Source organism: Aptenodytes patagonicus, chromosome 6 (genome assembly GCF_965638725.1).
Source record: "Aptenodytes patagonicus chromosome 6, bAptPat1.pri.cur, whole genome shotgun sequence".
Classification (NCBI taxonomy): Eukaryota; Metazoa; Chordata; class Aves; order Sphenisciformes; family Spheniscidae; genus Aptenodytes; species Aptenodytes patagonicus.
Window position 1 is genome coordinate 70,352,296 of NC_134954.1, and position 19,744 is coordinate 70,372,039.

Genomic DNA, 19,744 nt, shown 5'->3' on the forward strand with positions numbered 1-19,744 from the left:
TTTAAAATCATTGATTATTCAATAAAGCTGTATTTAAAAGCTATATTAAATTTGATGCATTAGCTCAGTTTTATCTTTTCTGCCAAGAAAATTTAGGCTTCCGTGGCCATTAATGTAGTAGGACCTATAGTTGGAGCTACATCATTCTTGTACCACATTGAGGGACATGCCGTGTAACAGGTTGGGTTTGAAAGGCAGCTATTCTACACTGTTAAACTGTTCCACAAAGGTATGCACCTCAGAGTAGCTCAGCAGAAGGCCTCCAAATGTAAGAGACAAACAGAAACTCAGACAATTCTCATTCCTAGTATTTTCTACTTGGTAGCATAGCCTTCCTGCTGCTTAATTGTTTTAAAGTGCTAGTCTCGCTCTGCCTACCACAAGGGACTTCAGGCTGTTCAGATGACATTATGAATTTAATTCCAGGAAACGGGTACTAACTCTTAGATGCTATTATGCTCTGCATGAAAATGCTTGCATTCCCTTCTAAACTGGGGAGCCAGACACTTTGCAAAATCAGGAGTCAGAGTCATACGGGTGTGCCTGGAACGGCCTGCAACGGCCTGAGTTTTGGTGTGAGTGTTTTGAGTCTGATGTGTTTTGTACTAAATAATTTCTCACATCAGATCAGCCATCAAAAGACAGCTGAAAGTCTGTAGACGTGCAAGACCAGCGTATCAGCCACCCAACTGCTTTTCATCAGAAATAGCTAACAGTGGGTGTGTTGTCAAGAGCAATTACATCATAGGAACAGCTATGATTTTACAACATCATCTGAAAATCTTAAGTAGCAAAGTATATTTTTGCCACTGATCTCTGCATCTGATGCCATCAGATTGACGAATTATCAAACAGTAAACAGATTTCAAAATTGGAAGAAAATGACCAATAACCAATGTCAACTTGTAACTGTCTGTCTGAAGCAGCTTCTTCTATTTAACCCTGCTCTCCCTCCTATGGAATCCACAAGTGATAAAATATTGCTCCTGGAGGATCCAAGATGTGATGCTATTCTTCAATTCAGACTACCAATGAATTATTTAGAAAGGAATAGAGCCATTCAATCAACTGTTAGCATACAAATTCACTGTGGAATAAGCTTCCAGTGCCATTTAAAGAAAATTAAAAAAAAAAGAAAAAAGAAAAGAGAAAAAAGTGCTGGTTTTTTAACCAAACAAATCTGAGAAGCTAGATATGGGGGAAAAATAGGTAAGAAATTCCTCATTTTACAAGTGTTTTACACTTTCTTTTTGTTCATCACTTAATGGGAAGTAACAAGCAGACAATCTAAACAGAAAAGATATGATGAACATCATAAAATCACACCAAACACTACCTTAAGGGAACAGAGGAAGACAGTGGGAAGGTTTCTTAAATAACAACATTACTTGAATGAAACTGTACATCATTTATTAAATGACCACTGTTCCATAAAAATTAAGAGCAAACCCCATTCCTTAATGAGTACAGACAAAATGCATTGTGATGTAGAAGGTTGTAAGAGGTCATTAGCATACATGTAATAAAAGTGGACTACTAGAAAAGCTGGACTACTAGAAAGATTTTAAAGGCCATATGTACTATTACAATCAACCAACTAATTGTCTGCGTAGAACAGTCCAAAGACTTATCAAAGTGGTTCTCATATAAGAAATCAGTATGTTCTACTTAATCTACCTTACATTTTAAGAAAAAAAAAATCACCAAATATTTATTTCAAGTACAAAGGAATCCACCTCCCATAAAGAATTCAACGTTTTAATTGATGCAATTGTTAATTAATTGCATATTCTACCATTTCCATTTCAGCTACTGGTTTGTTTTTAATGTAACCCTAACGTTTACCTACCTAGCTAACTGGACTGAGCTTGTTTTCTTGTATTAATGTAGAGTTCATTCATGCAGGAATACTCCCAAATCATTGTTATATACACTTTGTATCATTGTTATATACGCTTTGTATTTTTATGTTTCATATTTTATACAAATGTTTTCTCAAAGCAATTTTTATGGGTTTAGTAGCTGTATTTGTTCTAGTGACTGGCAGAAACATCCACATTTGAAAGGGAACAAGTTCTTCATTCTCTGGAAAAAAGGCATTTGCAAGTCTATTTTCAACTAATAGCCTTGAAGATGAAACACTTTAAATGCACCCATGAGTTACCTAGTCTTCAGCTCCTTTGACTGATGCTTCCACATTTAATGGGCACCAGCATTCATTATTTAAAAGCAGGTGGAAACACAGTAAAATATAATCCCCACTCTCCCTTCCCCCATACGTATGCACTTACCTGACTGGCAGTGCAGTTCGATAAGCACGTCTTGTTATCCGCAGCAAGGTAAAAGTTAGTGGGACAGGCGCAAGTATACATCTTGTCAGGGGCTAGAAGACATAAATGACTGCAACCACCGTTGTTTAGTGTACACAGATGTTTAGACACTGTGGACAGAATAGGAAAAGAATATCAGAGCCTATTATTTCAGTATACTTCAGGGTATCTGCTTTATAGGGGAATAAAAATGTATTACACATACTATTTTTACAATGGAACGTCTCAAATCAAAAACACGTAAGAGGCAACCTTTTCCTTTTCCCTTTAAGCTATTCTCTGTTGTATTCAAAAATTAATTATTACTATGGATGTAGATTCAATACTGAAAGAATGATAGGAAGAAAAAAGCACAAGGGTTTTGGGTTTTTTTTTTTTTTTATAATGAGACAAAAAACTTAACTTATCTAGGTCAAGTGCCAAATTGTATTCAGTTACAATTCCAATACGGGGACATCAGGAGATCAGACACAATCATAACGCCCACATTCTCTGACATTCCCTCAGTCCAACAAGTTTCTAAATAACAGTATTCTTCTGTATTATTAACACCCTCTTACTTTTCAAATAATAAGGTTAAATGTTTTCATAATACACTGTCCCTGTCTTGATAACTGGTAACTTTGACTGTAATGCAACTTAGCAGTTCTGTACTTCCAGTCAGTAGCTGGGTTAATTTTTAAGCACACAAATTGGTATCTCGCCACTGAACAAGTTACATCACATTTATTTAATACCAAATATACTTACAACATTAATCACAGATTTATGTTTAAATATGCTAATTTGAAAACTTCCACTATTTGAAACAAAACAGAAATAAAAATAAATCACTGCAGGTAAAGGAGCTTCCATTAACTCAGCAACTGGCTACTAAGTGAAATACATCAATGTGCTGTATGGAAAGCACAGACAGAATAATTACCATCAGGTTGCCTATAAGAATGATACACCTGGATGTCTGTTATGGTATGCCATGAGTTAATTAGTGATAGTCTGTCTGATCCAGAGGTTTTGTGGGCACGGCTGAGCGATTTGGTTTTCCCATCTGTCCAGTAGATGTAGTCTTCAAACAACGTTAGTGCAATCACCCCTGGAATATCTTGATTAGGGACTGTAAGAAGAGATGTTAAGATTAATGTTCGCTCTTGGAAGACTGCCAGTTAAAATATCCCATACTGCATGGGTTGACAGATACAACTGCTATATAATGTCTTGAGAATAACTGTCATGACAATATGTCAGGCCCAGAGGGTTCTTTATTACCAGTTACGATAAAGATGGATGGGGTACGAGCTCTGCTTGCTTAGAATTGGTTGGCCCAATCAGTGTTAAGGAAATGAAAGAATTTCAGTTAACAAAAATCGCCTCCAGATTCTAAACCAATGCCATGTTAAGCTTTAAAGTAGAACATAACATAAATATAACTTAACCTACTCTTTACAAAAGGCCAATATTCATTTGCTGTTTTAGGGGAATAAAAGTTATTAGAAAACATCCAAAACGTAAGGTAGTATACATCTCCAGATGCGCTGCGTTTAACGCTATTTAAGACAATTATAACAGCACTTTATTTCCACAAAATATACTGACAAGAGAGACGGGGGGAAAAAAAGTTTTGCATTAAAATAAACATAGCAGTAAGAGGGCTTATTGCTTATTCCTAGCATAACCAACCACACAATTTAAGAAAATAAACAAAGTGATGATAATACCCCATTGTTACAATATCAGAAAATTATGAGCCAACATCATTTTAAAAAGGATGGAAGGACAAAAGGGAGAAACCACTTTGGAGTGTTCTTTATCCTACTGTATACTCTTTATTCTCGAACTATTTGTTCTTCGTAAACATAAACTGAACTCCACTTTTCTTCTTTCTTTTAACGTATATAGCTGTCATCATAAATGTCACAGAAGAATATCTGACCACAATGGTTAATTTGTAAATTATAATCTTTTGTCACTGAATCACTAATTACTGATAGAGCTGAAAAGGCAGATCAGAGCAGCTGAGTCTGCCATTTTTAACCTGAAATTATTTTCCCTTCTTGTATGTTTACACATACCAAAGCCATTATACTGAAATAACAGTATGATATTCTTTTAAAGAGCTTCATAACATTTTTAAGAAATTAGTCCAAGTGCAAAGAAATCTTAATTTTGGCACTTATTACATAGGCAACTTTGGCATGGTTCCTTACATAGTATAGTACTATATGACCCTTGCTGCTACTTTTGACATCAAATTAAAGATGTCAAAGATACCACTCCAGTCTTTCTAAATAAAATAAATGTGCTTTTCCCTTTGTTTTCTCTTATTCTGATCACAGTTAAGATTAAAATCAGAATAAATGGGCATGTAAAAGCCTTAATGCACACGAAGAGGATTTACGTAGGAAAAATATTTTGATTTGGTTGTTTTTATTGTTCCCCACCAATGAAAAAGACATCTAGCAGTCACCCTCTTTTTGGCCATCCAGGAATTACAAGTAAACACCATATCCTGAGTACAGGTGTATGAGTAAATGCTTACTTTTGTTTCTATGTATGTTTGTGGGTTGCCATACAATTTATCCTAGCTTCAATGGATCATGCATACATCAGAATCCAGATGAAACTTTATATTCATTAACTAAAAAAGATTCAAGGGAGTAACACATACTGTCTGGATTCTCTCATCACACCTTATTAATAGGGAAGCTAAGTTTAATGTTTGGCATAAAATGTTAAATACTACAGCTAGAGAGCTGCGTTTCAGAAAACAGCTGATGACTCAAGTACATTTTTCTTTGATTTTTTTTTTTTAAAGCCAATTCTATAAGCACCAGGTTTAGAAGCTTAGATCTTCCAATTATCTTAAAAACAAAACCACAATATACAACACAATGTAACAAACATTATATTCTCTTTTTTATGTTCTTTAAAAGAACTATAACAGAGTATCTTTTTCCAAAGATTGGATTTTCCATCATCGCCACATATTGGTCAAAAGTTGAAAAAGGCAATTATTTAAACACTTGCAGATTAGAGTTGTCGTTTGTTCTGCCACTGTTTCTGACCTCTAGAAAAAGAGAGCAGTTCATTCTCTGGAATGACCTTTGAGTAACTTTATAATTTTAATGGGCTTCTGTGTTACAGTCAACTTATCATTAAGTAATGTTCAACACAAATTTGAACAAAGTTCTTTCAGGAGCTTCCATCATTTATGGCTATAAAAGCTATAGGTACTCTGCTGTGACTATGAAAGTTGGAGAAAGTTATTAAAAAAAAAAAAATCAATCAAGGAAGCAATGAATGGACTATGTTAAATAAAATAGTACAAGTAATTGTAAATAAAAATATATGTAAAGTAAAACACACAGAAAATAAGTATAGTATCAATGGATGCAAGTATTTCTTATAAAAATTATTCTAAGCTGACCATAAAACTCAATGTATTTTCTTCCAGTTGGTACATTTGTAAAGACTGCAGGAAGTTTCTGAAAACAGGCATTCAACGGCAGCTAATTCTGATTTACTTTACTGTTTGAGGAATAGTTCCATCATAGCTGAATATTATTTTTCTTTAACTTTTAGTATATTATAAACAATGGAACATCAGAACTGTTGACATGTAATAGGTTATAAAATCTACAGTTCACATCAACTGTGAATGACCCCAAAAAATGAACACAAAACTGTGAGGGAATTTTTACATCTTATTTTCTGATGGAACAGTAAAATAGTCTCTCATGCTCTTTATTCTTTGCCTTTGAGGACATCAGTGTTTCAAGCTTTCCAAAATTTCAGGTGATGACAGCTATCGATTTATCATAAATGTTTGTAGTAGAAGAAACACCCATTTTCTTTCTTCAGTCTTCCCTTTAACTTCAAGAGAACCCTAGCTGCATTACTGATCTACCTCTTCATAAATGGCATACATTAGTTGCAATACTAATTACTAACCTCACAGCGTACATTATGGTCTGAATCAGTTTTAAACAGGAAAGTGAGACTAATTGCTCTCCTTTCTTTGGCAAGCACTGTGAAAATGGACTACTTTCTGCAAATTCAAAGTAAAGCCAAGTTAGTCATAACTGATAAGTACCGCTGCTTCCCCTGCATCACCTGTTTGAAAACATTTAATCAAGATGTCTACTTGACGATCCATTTGTAAGAAAGTAAAATATTCTGTTAAACACAAAAATTATGTTACACCAACATAGGGGTCAGATCTCGACCAGCAAATTAATGGAGAATTTAAATAGTCATATATTTTAACACAGAGCTATGAGAATTGCACTCACTTAGTATTAATTACTTTCCAGAATTACCGATGTATTTAATAGACTTTTTTTTTCTTTTAAGGTTTCTCATAACAATGTCACCCTATGGCCTCTATGAAAGCTTCCAAAATTGGGTTGAAGTAAGCTGAAGCCTGATCCATATCTCAAAACACTGAGCAAAAATAACTAAAAAAACACCCCACCTGCAGACCAACAATCTATTGGAGACAGCTCTAGCAGTCTGTACGTATTTTACTAGACCAGCACTTACTACACGTGCTTTTTGTCCCTTCATTGTTAGAGCATCAAATCCTTGAATAATCCCTTGTAACCCATGCATATTACTTTTTCTTTCTCTCAGATGAAGAAATCTCAACAACTATAACTCAAGTGCAGTTCAGTCAGAAAAGGGATAACTGCCCAACCACCACAGGACTCAGACTCCATCATCAGGGACGGGCACACTGGACAGCTGCTATGGCGTAAGGGAAGAGGCGAGAAGTGCCTTTAGCCCCTTTCATAAATCCTTGCCCGAACAGTATTACTCATCTGACTGCTTCCACTAAGTCCCCAATAGTTATTTCAGTGACTCAAGTTTCTTACATCTAACAATACAGTACATCTCAGAACATATACGCCAGTTTTCATATACTGCAACATACACTATGCATCATATATGAGTAAAAAAATGCTTTACTTTGTGCCAGCAACAGAATCTTATTAATTCAAACTGATACTTACTTTGATTTTCAAGACCCTGCTCTTCTTATTTGTGTAATAAAATGCATTATGGGGGCATATTCAACAACTTACTCAACAATTATGAGAGACAAAAAACATGGAATGCAAAATCACCACCCTAAGTAATTTCTGAGGAAAAACTGCACCCGAAATTTGCTTTTGTGATTCCTTTTCCTACCACAGCCTCCTCCTTCCAGAGATGGGCTAGTCCCTCGCAATCCCTCCTTTTCTAACAGGCCTTCTACTGCCACCTCTAGTTCTCTACTGGGGTTTCATTTTATACATAAATCATGGATTCTCTTACACTGAATGCTAATCCCAAACAGAGCTTGACCAAACAACAAGAAGATGAGAAATGTGATAAGAAAGAGAAGGCAGAAAAGAGAAGGACTGCACAGGCCTATCAGAAAGCTGCAGAAAATAGGAGGAAGAAATACAGGTGTGTAGTAAACGGGAAAGAAGGGGAGGTTTGCAACAGATCAGAAGCAGTGGAAAATAAAAATTATTAGATACTTGAACACAAATAAAAATGACAATAGATAACATACTAAAGGGAGATAAAGTGCTGCATGAACTTAAGGGAAGAAGAGCCACATAACTCCTTAAGAGGGAACATGATTATGTAGAAATATGAGAAGCATGCACAGGCTTCAAATGTACGTGTCTCTCTCTCTCCTGCATTTTGTACTAATTTTGATCCAAGAATATAAATTCATATGCTGTAAGTCATATCTCTGATAAAAATGTCTACTGTTCTCTTGTGTGAACTCTGTTTCCCTCATATTTTCTGAGTACCTCTACTTAAACATAAAAATGTTCATTTGATTTCAGCGGTGAAAATCATGCCATCTAGGATTTCTTAACTACAAAATATGCTTACTGAAGAAGCCATACAGAAGAAGTGAAGCCCAGTCTTACTCAGCTCTTATTGAAACGCAAATATTTCCAAAGGTAAAAGCAAATACTCTATACTAAAATGAACAACAACAACAACAACAAAGTCTCATTGTCAGCTGGTAAAAATCCATGTGCCAAGAAAACTTGTCCTTAAAAAGGACAAATGCTGACTTCTTCTAACCAATAAACACTACAAAAATATCCGTACACTACCATGTCCACCAAGGTTAGATTTTCTTTGGCGTTCGGCTCCCATTCAAGCTGAAGCTGGTTGATGACTTCACTTGTGAGCTAGAAAGAGATCTGTCCCTTTCCTTTCCAAAAAGAAGGGACTGCAACCTTGCTATGCCCTTGTGCAAAGCCTGCAAGAAGAGAAGGGGCGAAAGATCCCTGCCATGCTCCTCCCAAAAATGCACCCAGATAGAGTTCCCCTGCTGGTAAGTAACAGCTAAAGGTAATTCATTGTTGTTAAGCAAGATTTTAAATGACCTTCTTCCCCCACTGTGGCATTAGAGCAGTTTCTGTTTAAGAATTTTGGCGCCTAATAACAGAAAATTTACATTGGTGATAAAACCTTAAAAAACGGGCTACATTATTTTGCATTCTACTCTCTGGAACTCTTAATTTCCTGAACTGCAATAAAATAAAAATAAAAAGCCTACTGACAACTTGACCCAAATGGAACCAGTGATAAACTCTCAGGAAGAATTAAGAAACCTTCAAAGACAAACTGCATCAAGGAAGAACAACACTTAATAAGAAAATAGCCATTATACCCACAAAAACAAATAAACTTGCAAATTGCTGATGCCCTCTTGTGCTGAAATTACTGGCCTATACATCCTCTTTCTCATTTGAACTCCCTCGTAACCATTTTTGTCTCATTTTATATTCAACTTGTATCCCCTTCGAGAGACAGTCAGTAATTTTTTATTTCTGTATAGTACTTACTCCTGATACTTGCTCCTTTTGATAAAGAATTTGAAGTGCTTAGACAATGAAATTAATAATGAATAATTACAATAAAATTATGTCTATTAAGCTTGTGAAAAAGCATGTAATTTTGACAGATGTAATTAAATTTAAGTATGTTACATTAAAACACTGATTTTTTTAAAGATGAGACATTTTATAATCACTATTACTTTTATTAAATTGACACTTTGTTTAAAAAACCAAACCTGTCAAAGAACAGAAAAAAACATTATTCATAGACTACATACATTAATTAATTAATTAATTGAAGCCATGTTTCACAGAAAAAAAAAAATGAATACACTTTTAGGATGATATTACTGCTATTTTTAATAACAACATGTGCATGCATACATATTTCTGTCTGCAAATGTAATATATACATCAATCACCCATACCGGGTAAGTATGGAAGATACAAGTCCTAGCATTAAGAGGTAGGATATTTTGCCAGTCAAAAAATGTAATTGAAATATTCAAACCTGAGAATATCCGAGTATAATAAACTCACACAAAAATTGTTAAAGGTCCCAAAACTACCATCACAAAAGAAGCAGGAAATGTGGACTTAAAATTAAATCTAAACATCTTAAGGCACAAATGTATCTGTGGTATTAAAGCTGACAATTACATATGACTTATAATGATACCATGAGAAGAGATGAATAAATTTTCAGAAATCTGCCTATAAGATCAGCTCATCAAGTCTAGCCTTGAAATATTTTATTGTCCCACTTTAAAATGTTTCATTGCCTTTTTAATTTCACTGCGAGTAGTTGTTTATATGTCCGTTACCCCATAGTAGTACAGAGTAGCAGGCTGTCACAGCAGCGACTAAGTTATTCTCAAATACATACAAGTCACTATTCCAGTAGGATTACTCATAGTATGCTAATGAGTTTCAAAGATTCTTTAATTCATTTTCAAATTTATAGAGACCATTTACGTGCCCACCAGCCCCTACACCTTAGACCTGCGTCTTGCCGCTGGTTTCAATATTCATCCCCACTCTGCCCCCCAAGCTATTCCTTCCTTCACCTTTGCCTCTCCATGCTCCTGCCCAGATGATCTCCTGCCACCATCCAGCTGTGAGTACATAAACTGCTAAGCCCCTTTCATTTATCTCATTTGTCTTCTACCGCAACTATAGGAGCTGTTCAACACTCTGCAACTTTCTTCATCGAAAACAGGAGGCTGCCTCTTGCCTCCCATTTTTGATTGCTTTGATACGAACACGGGAAGACACTGTGACACAAGAAAAACTGTATTTTATGTTCTCTGTTCCGGTTGCTTTCTGACAGGAATGACTGCATGGAAAGTAATGCCCATCCCTTAAAATTTGTGATGGAGCATGTCCAGCTCATACAGAAACTTCATAGACTTTACCAGCGCATGTCTGCCAAGTTTTTAATGATCAAGTAGAAAAATTATTTTCAGAAGTTTATAATCTAATCAAATTTGGACATATTATCACAGGAACAGTGGAAGATACAGAAACCAACCTGTTGTCAATCTTCATAAACTGGGCTCCATAAACTGGAGACTGTGGAACCTTACAGTAAAGTAACTGTGTGAATTGCCTTTAATATAGGTGAATCTGTGTATTTTTCCTGAATATTATCCTTTAAAAGAGATAGAATACAATAAAATAAAATAATCAGATTTAGGAAGACATATGAATTGGAGAATTTTATCTGAACAATTATGAAAACTGAATCTAGAATGCAGTAGTGGAGGTGAAACAATTATCAGTTTGTGCTATCAGATGTGGCTATAATGAGTAATTCTATAGACTCCTCAAAAGTTGGGAAAAAATTGTTGCAATATCAGAACTACTGTTTATTTCTCATCTGCTGTGAGAAACCCTCTTTTTAGACATCTCTAATTTTTGAGCTATGAAAACTGCAGTATAAATCTGGAAGGAATTGGTTTCTGTAATCTCTTAGATTACTTTTACGTTAGCACAATTTCATAAATAACTGGATTTACTCTTTTATAAAACTCTGGTGGCAGAGTTCAGAATTAGACACAAATACTCACTTTCTACCTACAAAGCCACTACAGTTAGCAATTTTTGAAATTACAGGTGCTAAAAATGAAAAAAGGTTATAATCCCCAAAACCCTTATACTTGACACTTTAAAACTTGCATATACGTACACCAGTTCTGAAGTTTGTAAACACTCAGACAGAAGCCAATTCTGAAGAAAAGGTTTTTTCAAATTGAGATACTATAGGAAAGTTTCTCTCTGTTACCTATATTACAGCTAAAGAAGTCATTTATGAATAGTCAATTCATTTAAGGTTCAAGACTCTTTCATTGCTTAATTTTCATGCCCCTGTAAGATGAAGCAACGCAGTGCTCAGCTTTTGTTTATACAGTATAAAACATCAAAGAACTCGACACAGTTAAGGACTAATAGCTCAGAGAAACTTCTGGACTTCCTAAACTGGACTATCAGATTCCACTTTTATAGTTTCATTATACTGAAATTCTCATCTTCAAAAAGTGAAATGGGAAAATAGTAGGCACCTCTGGGTTTTAAGAGCTCTGAAGGATAGGAAAACCTGCATGAGGCAACCAGATACCTAGGGAACTGCGAACCTTGCATCTCCTCTGGGCAGTGGGAACCAAAAGCAGCTGTTAAGTCTGACAAATTCTTAAATGGTGGTTTTTTTTTTAAAGCTCACAGAAAACCAGCTTAGTGCTTAGCCAGATTAGTGCTTCAATGCTTGCTTAATCATTTACTGTGCATAACATTTGTGAATGCTGCAGTGCTAAACTGGCTAAGCTCTAAAGACAGTTTACATAATCAAGCATTAAACTTCAAACAGATAAGCAAGGTCATTGCTGCCCCTAGTGCCACAAAGAGCTCCCAAGTACTGAGAGATTTCTGGCCTAGTTAGCGTGTTTTCAAAGTTCTTACTAGGAGTCTCTTGATAATTATAAAAGCCCATTTCTCTATTGAAATGCAGAAGAACTTTACAAGAGAAAAGCAGCAGATGTTCTCTTTTCCTGAAAAATCTTTAAGATTCCTAAGAAAGAAAGAAAAAAAAAAAAATACTTGTTGCAAAAAGTGTTAACGCTAAGATCTAAGATAAATACATGTAAACTCCCACTGCATGGAATAAACACTCCTTGGTTTAACATACAGCATGTCAATAATTAGCCTAAAATTATTCTTTTTGTCCTCAAGAAGTACCTAGTGCAGAGCACAGAACACTGCAGTCTATCTCATACCATAATATCTCGTTATGATATAAGATCCACCCGTTCTGACAAGACATTTATTTGCTGGGTCTTGTAAAATCTCCGTGGCATTTTCTGACACGTTTTGTAACAGGTAATTTAAGATCCAGAAAACACATTTTCAGAAAAAAACTCGCAGCAAGCTAGCCTTATCCTCAAAGGTCACAGAAACAGGTGAAAAAAAAACTCAGCTTATGGTAACTAGCACTTCAGATTGCATCACTCACACGATTCGCATTTAGACTTTTTTTCTGGTCCCTGAGTATGTATTTTATGGTCATCATATCTGTGCCTTTATCCTTCTCCATTTGAAAACACAAAGGATAGAATAAACTCAACCATCCCTTCGTGAACTTTGACAATACAAAGTATCTCAAAATGACAAAGGAAAATGGGCCATGAAATCCATGTGAACAATATGTCAAGAAACATAGTTATCACAAGATATGAAACTGGTCTTTCTCATTTAAGTGCTTATCAATATGGATTACAGTTTCTCCTATCAGAAAGCTAGAAGGGATCACAGTTTCACCTCCTCTAAACCCCAACCACTGAACTTCCCTGAGTTTCCCTTATTAAGACAGTTAATTTGCAGTGGTTAAATTTTATCTTCCAGAAATATTTCTAGTCTTGTGCTGAAACATGAAGACATGAAAAATTTATCTGGTAGTTTGTTCCAGGAGAAGGGCGGAGGCAGGGAAAAGATTCTGATTAAAGACAAATTGATCATTATGTAGGAGATTTGCAAAATTCTCAAAGCACCCTTTGGAGCACCTACAGGCACGTTTGATCCATTTCAGACACCAAGAATTCTATCACTTCTTTGTTAAATCCACAGAAACTTTTCTACAACTTGATTTTGGTTTGATAATCATATTTTGAGTGAAGCTCCTGACAACCAAAATTGACAAACAACGTTAGCTAAGCAGAAAATCTTCCTCCCACATAATTTAAATACCTCAGGATCTTTCTCCCAAAGCAAAAGTTTCTTATTGCTTGAATGTTTTATATATCATCTGTATTTTCAAAAGCAGTATGATACCAGGTTTACGCAAAGTCACTGTCACTTACGGAGCTCGCCTCAGACGTTTAACTGGTACCAAATTTTTATAAACTTTCATTCACAAGTAGAAATGGTAAAACTATCGGGCGTGAAAGCCTACAGAATGTCCAGTAATACTTGAGTTCTAACACTCTCACTGTGATACCTAAAGAGTCAGACATGCTCCTTAAGCAGTCATGAACGCATTCAGCTGTCCAAAACTAGCAGCGGTGGTGTTCTGTTGAACAAGAAAGAGAATTTGTTTTATGAAACACTGCTCTTCACTGGTAGCAGCTGTGGCTTCCTTCTTCTCTAGGTTCGCACATCCTCAGGGGAACGCATTAACTCTGTGAATGTAAAAACGGTCGAAGCTGATTTTACCCACTCGGGCCAGAGAAATCCACAGACTGGAGACTGAGGCAATGAACACCAAAGACAGCATGACTGGAATTTTGCAGATATCTTCTGAAATTTAGTGATAGGAGGACATTTTCTGAGAAAGAAAAATTCTGAAACTTTCAGGTTAAAAGAGAAAATTGAGAAAGGTTTGACCACTGCAGTCAGGTTAGGGCTGAGAGAGACACAGTGGCTATTATTTACTTCCTTCCTTTGAAAGATCCAGAAAGGAGAGTAAGAGGATAATTGTACGAGAACAAAATAGCAGGATAGCAGCACAGGGAATAACATCAAGAGGAGTATGGAGCTTTGCTTCATGTGTCAGAAAAATAGACTGTCAGCAGGAATCCAGCTGGCAGTTGGGGGTACGTCTGGGCAAGTACTGCTTAGGTGAGCAGGTTACGACTCTCCCGTGTTCGTTACAAAAAGCATGGAAGTTAACGCTGAGATTAATGGGACTGTTTACAGCTCTCATAGCTATTGCTGTAGTCCCTCCAATTTACCATCTCAAATAACTGTCATTGAATTGTTCATTATCTATTTATAACTTACTATTCACAAATACAAGGGCTAGAAAACTTTTTTTTTGGTTGTTTTATTTCATAGCAAAGCTTCAATCTGAAAATAAAGTACTTATTTCATGAACTCTGGTTTGGTGAAAACCTGGAGGCAGCCAGTATGAGATAAAATGCATGAAGTTTTACCAGGATAGCAGCAGTTCTGAGGTTTTGGAAAAGCTTGTGGAAGAGGTGGTGGATGCCCCATCCCTGGAAACATTCTAGGTCAGGCTGGACGGGGCTCTGAGCAACCTGATTTAGTTGAAGATGTCCCTGCCCACGGCAGGGGGTTGGACTAGATGACCTTTAGAGGTTCCTTCCAACCCAAACTATTCTATGAGTCTATGATTCTATGATAATTATCTGTCAGGTGAGACGCAGAACACAGGGATAAAGATTACTTCATTACATAAGTATTTCAAAAGTTACTATTTTACCCATCTACCAGGAAAGCCCCAAACTACATTTACAACACTGGTCTCCTTATTGACTCATGCTGAGCAGACTAATGGGCATTTCCAGGCCTTCTCAGGCTAGAGAAAAGGCTGCTTCTTCTGAAAAGCAAGTTTTAAAATATTGATTAAAAGGAAAAATATATCAATAAAGGTTGCAAAAATGTTTTGAAGTACAGTTTTTACATAATTATACATAACATGCAAAGCATCTTCAATTTAAAAATTGTAAAAAACCAAAGCAAGCTGTTGACCAACCTTTATGTCTATGAGATCCATCCATGTCAGAAAATTCAATATGATTTTCATCAGCCCAATAAAGTCTGTGGTTGACATAATCTATTGTAAGAGCCATAGGTCTAGATATCTGTGTTTCTATGACAACCGTTTGACTGGAGCCATCCATACCAACACGTCCAATGTGAGGATACTCACAGCAATCAATCCAGTACAAGTATCTATAAAACAAAATACAACAGCTACTTTGTTTAGAGATGCAAAAATAGTAACAGTAAATAATTTATTTAGTTGATCTCAAAAACAATCAGTAATTATTCCATAATGTTTCCGTTTTCCAGATAGATCTTCTGATTTTTCTAGACCTGTCTGTAAATGAGTGTGCTAAAAGTAAAGAGTTTGAATAGCAGAGTCCTCATATTAGATGTGATTTCATCAAATTCATTATGGACTCATAAAAAGTGCATTTAAATTGCTTAGTATTTATACCTTAGAATTTGAAGTACCACCCAGATTGAACTTCGCGAATCTCATATCATGCAAAAATGGCATCACTGCTAAACTTACGAGAACTATTGTTTTACAGTTACTTTTTTTTTTAACACATATTACAAAACCTTGTTTTGTTGTTAATAATAGTATGCTGCAAATTACATTACTTCAAGAAGTACTAGTTTCAAAACATTAGAAGAGTTTCTCACATAAAGGACTTAAAAATGGGTAAAGCACTGAGAAAGACTGCTGGAAAGCTGAGTAGCAATTTTCCCTTTAATATGCTATTTAGCCACATGCTTTTCAAAATAAGAGAAAAAGTCCTATTATTTGGCACATGGATGGATGTTGGTACTGCTGTATGCCATTACTTAGAACCTCAGGACTGATCTTTCCAGCTGGGAAGCTGATATGCTTTTACTCTACAGGTTTTGGAGAGGCTCTCAAAAAGCCAGATGCAGCTCACACTCTTAATAGCCACCACTATTTGTGTGCAGGAGAAAATGGTGGCCCTAAGAACAGCTACAGGTATCCTACAAAACACAGGTGCAATATGTTGGCACTGCGCCTGCTCCACGTAAGCAGTAGAGAAAGGGAACTTTCTCCCCGACTCCAAGAGAAAACTTTTTCTTTGAAAACATACCATTACTATTGTATGGGATCAGCAATATAGTTGATTTAGCATTTCTCATTTGTGAGAAAAAAACTAAGATACAATTAATACTATTTCAAACAATAACTCTGAATTTGAAATGCAAACACAGTTTTTATTTCCAGCGGCTTTCCTTATTAAAATAAACGAACAAACAAATAAATATATTTATTAAAACAAACAAAAAAAAAGAGCTTGGCCTTGGAAAGCTAAGTCTGTACACATACTGTGCACTGAGCAGGAGCACAATAAGTTTATTATGCCTGTGTATATCTAAACCTTCCTGGAAGACTAGGACTCTGCACAAACTTTGTAGAGTTGATTTTTGCATACACAGGGAACATATCCTGGATGTCCAGGCAACCACAGAGTGATACCATCTATTGGTATCTTGACTACATTTAACAAATGTATTCGTCCTCCCTGCCAAATTTTACAGGAAAGAAAGGGTACAGTTACAAGAAAATTCAATGCTAGTTCTAAGAACTGGTAGAAAATGGCTTTTCTCTTAAAAAATAGTAAAGTAGATAGGTTACATTTCTTAAGCTGGGAAATACACTGCTTTTCTTTGTTTAGGTAGAGTCCAGATCAACTCAACAATTTTCTCCTGTCACTGACGCTTGAGATGATTACTTGAGCCTTAGGATTTAGAGATGGAAAAGAATCATTAATTTGCCATGATACTATGAGTGTTATAAGACACTACAATAGCTTTATTCATCCAATTTACGCAGATGTATCCTAATGTTCCACAAACCAGAAAGCGTTACATATGGAATTCAGATCTGAAAAGACATAGGGCAAACTTTCCATAGTCTATATTTTATTTATTCAGGGACTAGATAATAATTTAAGTATTACTATTCAGAAGTATTATTTTTCTTAAAGATTATATGCAGCATAAATATTTAAGAGAATCCATTTGGTTAGAAATTCACCAGGTTTTAATGACTTTCAATTAAATGTACACTGACGTTTTAGTGGATAGTTTTAATATAGATGATGATTTACTGGTGAATTGAGAGGCCTCGATTATGAGGCATTAACTGCATATTGAGCCATATAGACCCAGTGACCAATGGCTGTGGCAATACACATATTGTCACATAAACAGGGAATACCTCAATGTTTTTATGCACTTCCTGTTTCAAGAATATAAAATCTTTCTTCTTCTATCATCTGAATTAGATGCTGGCATGAAATGGTTAGATGGTTTGAGTCTCTCCAACACTGATTTGGTTTTGATCAAATAGAAATGGCTAGAAAGTTTCTATTTAAAAAAACAAAAACAAAACCAGAAAAAAGTAAAAAGGGCTTGTATCTCTTGGGGTTGGACAAGATGACCTTCAGTGGTCCATTCCAACCTCAACCAATCTGTGATTCTGTGAAAATCAAATATTAAATAAATTAGTTAATGGAAAGATTATTTCTTTTCTTTCTTTCTTTTTAAAATTCATAGTAGTAGGTTAATTTTCTCAGGGACAACAATTTTATGGGAAAAATTATAGTCTTTCAGAATTATAATATGACTGTGAAAAAAAAGGTCCATGGTTCCTATAGCTTTCACACCAGTAAAGAAATGAAAAAAAGTGTTGGTGCTCAAAACTGCATTCAGAATACCAGCACAGATTTATATTAATAAATAAATTATAAGTCATGCAATAATTAATAAAATTAGCAATTAAAGGTACCACTTAACAAACTAGTTAAACTAACTGGGCAGTTCTCACTTCTTATCATTGTTGTTGCAATAAATTTTTCAAGCGTATTGATCATTTCAAATTTCTGAGAACTAAAGCTAGAAACTAAGTCTCCTAAAATAACCCCCTTGTATCCTAATAATTAATCAGTCCAGTTATTAGACTTGTGTGAAAATCAAAACTTTAATTTTATAGAGTAAAAAAGGCAAAAGCTATCTTCAAATCATGCGGGATTAAACATTTTCACTCTTTGATTCACATGCAAAAACTATCAGAAAAAAGTCTTCAAATATAGGGTAGCTGAATGGCCTAAATTATTTTGGAAACTAGTAAACACAGAAAAGAGTGCTAACAAGACAGTTCACTTCAGTGAATAAATGAGACAAAATGTAAGAATTGTGTTCCATGTAATATGAACTTCTTGCTATTTAGTAATACACTTTTTTAAAAAAGATAGGGATATTTTTTGAAGTATCTGCTTTTCCTCCTACCAAAAGTAAACATTTACAGAGTAGTAAATACAATAAAACATGGTTTAGTACCTGCATTCATCTTTCTATTATACCAATTTTATATGTAATGATGATACAGTAAGCATTGGTAATGCATTTTAGACTACTGATATCCAGTGTAGCTGCAAGTTAGGTAATAAAAAACTAGTTAGTATTTCCTATCTTCTGTTTTTATTAAACATATTTAAATATAAAATTAGGACTAAATATTAATTACTGCAAAATGGCTGCTTCATACCCAGCTTGAGGATCTAAGGACAGATCTCTAGGAAACTTCACTCTTTTGCTCACAAGGACGGTAGGGTATAAGCCATTGAGTTTAGACACCTCAATAATTCTCTTTTCAGTGTCAGACCAATAGAGGTTCTTCCCAATCCAATCAACAGCCAGTGCATTGGGAACAGCTGTATTGTGGACTACCTAGAAAAGCAAAAAATACATAAGTTATTCATCTAAATACCGAGAAAAGGAACAACAATTCAGGAGTTAATAATACCAGAATATTGAGAGGTTGGATATATGATACAGTGACACACAACATGCGAAAAATACATATTACTCCCTGTTAAACAATGACACTTCTGAAGTAATGACACTTCTTAAGTAACTAAGACAACGTGACACTTTCCTTACAGTAAGGGAAAAAGGAGAATACCATGATGTAGTAAATATCAAATTTCCAACTTCCCTGCATTATGCACTAAATTTTAAGAATTTTGTATCTTTCATTTTTCATCTTAAGTTTCTGATTTTCCTTTTGTCTTAATTAAAAAAAAAAAATACTTTTTTCCTTTTACTATTCTGTTTATTTTTCACAGAACAGAATGGAGATGAGGCTTCTCTCCCCGTAGCTTGCCCTCAAAATGTGTCTGCTTATTAGCTCACCAGTTCTCTCACCAGTCTACATCAGCATATACTTCATTTTAATACCACAGTGGTGCCATATGTCATCACGACAGATAGACCAGAAGGGCACTCAACTCAGGCAAACAGAAAAAGATTACCTAGTTGGAAAGTAAATACTGTGCTTTTATTTCCAACATTCATATGGCAGAAGAAAGAGGAACTTTCTAAGACTTACTTAAATTTGAAAAGGACTACATTATTAAGGAGTAAACAAAGAGACAGAAGCAATAAAATGACCTACTGGAAAGCCTATGCTCTACTGACAGGGATGTGTGATTCTCAAGGTTTTTGATGACTTGCATAATTCTGAGACTTGAACAAATGCCTCTAGATACACAT

At 35.2% G+C, this 19,744-nt stretch overlaps 1 protein-coding gene across 3 annotated transcripts in view; it reads right to left on the bottom strand.

Moving 5' to 3' along the window:
• LRP1B (LDL receptor related protein 1B) overlaps positions 1–19,744 on the bottom strand; it is a 780,133-nt gene that overhangs the window by 98,038 nt on the left and 662,351 nt on the right. For all 3 annotated transcript variants that reach the window (XM_076343117.1, XM_076343116.1, XM_076343115.1), the window contains 4 exons: positions 18,738–18,919; positions 15,165–15,364; positions 3,256–3,444; positions 2,292–2,440 (listed from right to left, as the gene is read on the bottom strand). In XM_076343117.1, the coding sequence (XP_076199232.1) occupies positions 2,292–2,440; positions 3,256–3,444; positions 15,165–15,364; positions 18,738–18,919 (720 nt within the window). The remainder of the gene's footprint in view (positions 1–2,291; positions 2,441–3,255; positions 3,445–15,164; positions 15,365–18,737; positions 18,920–19,744) is intronic.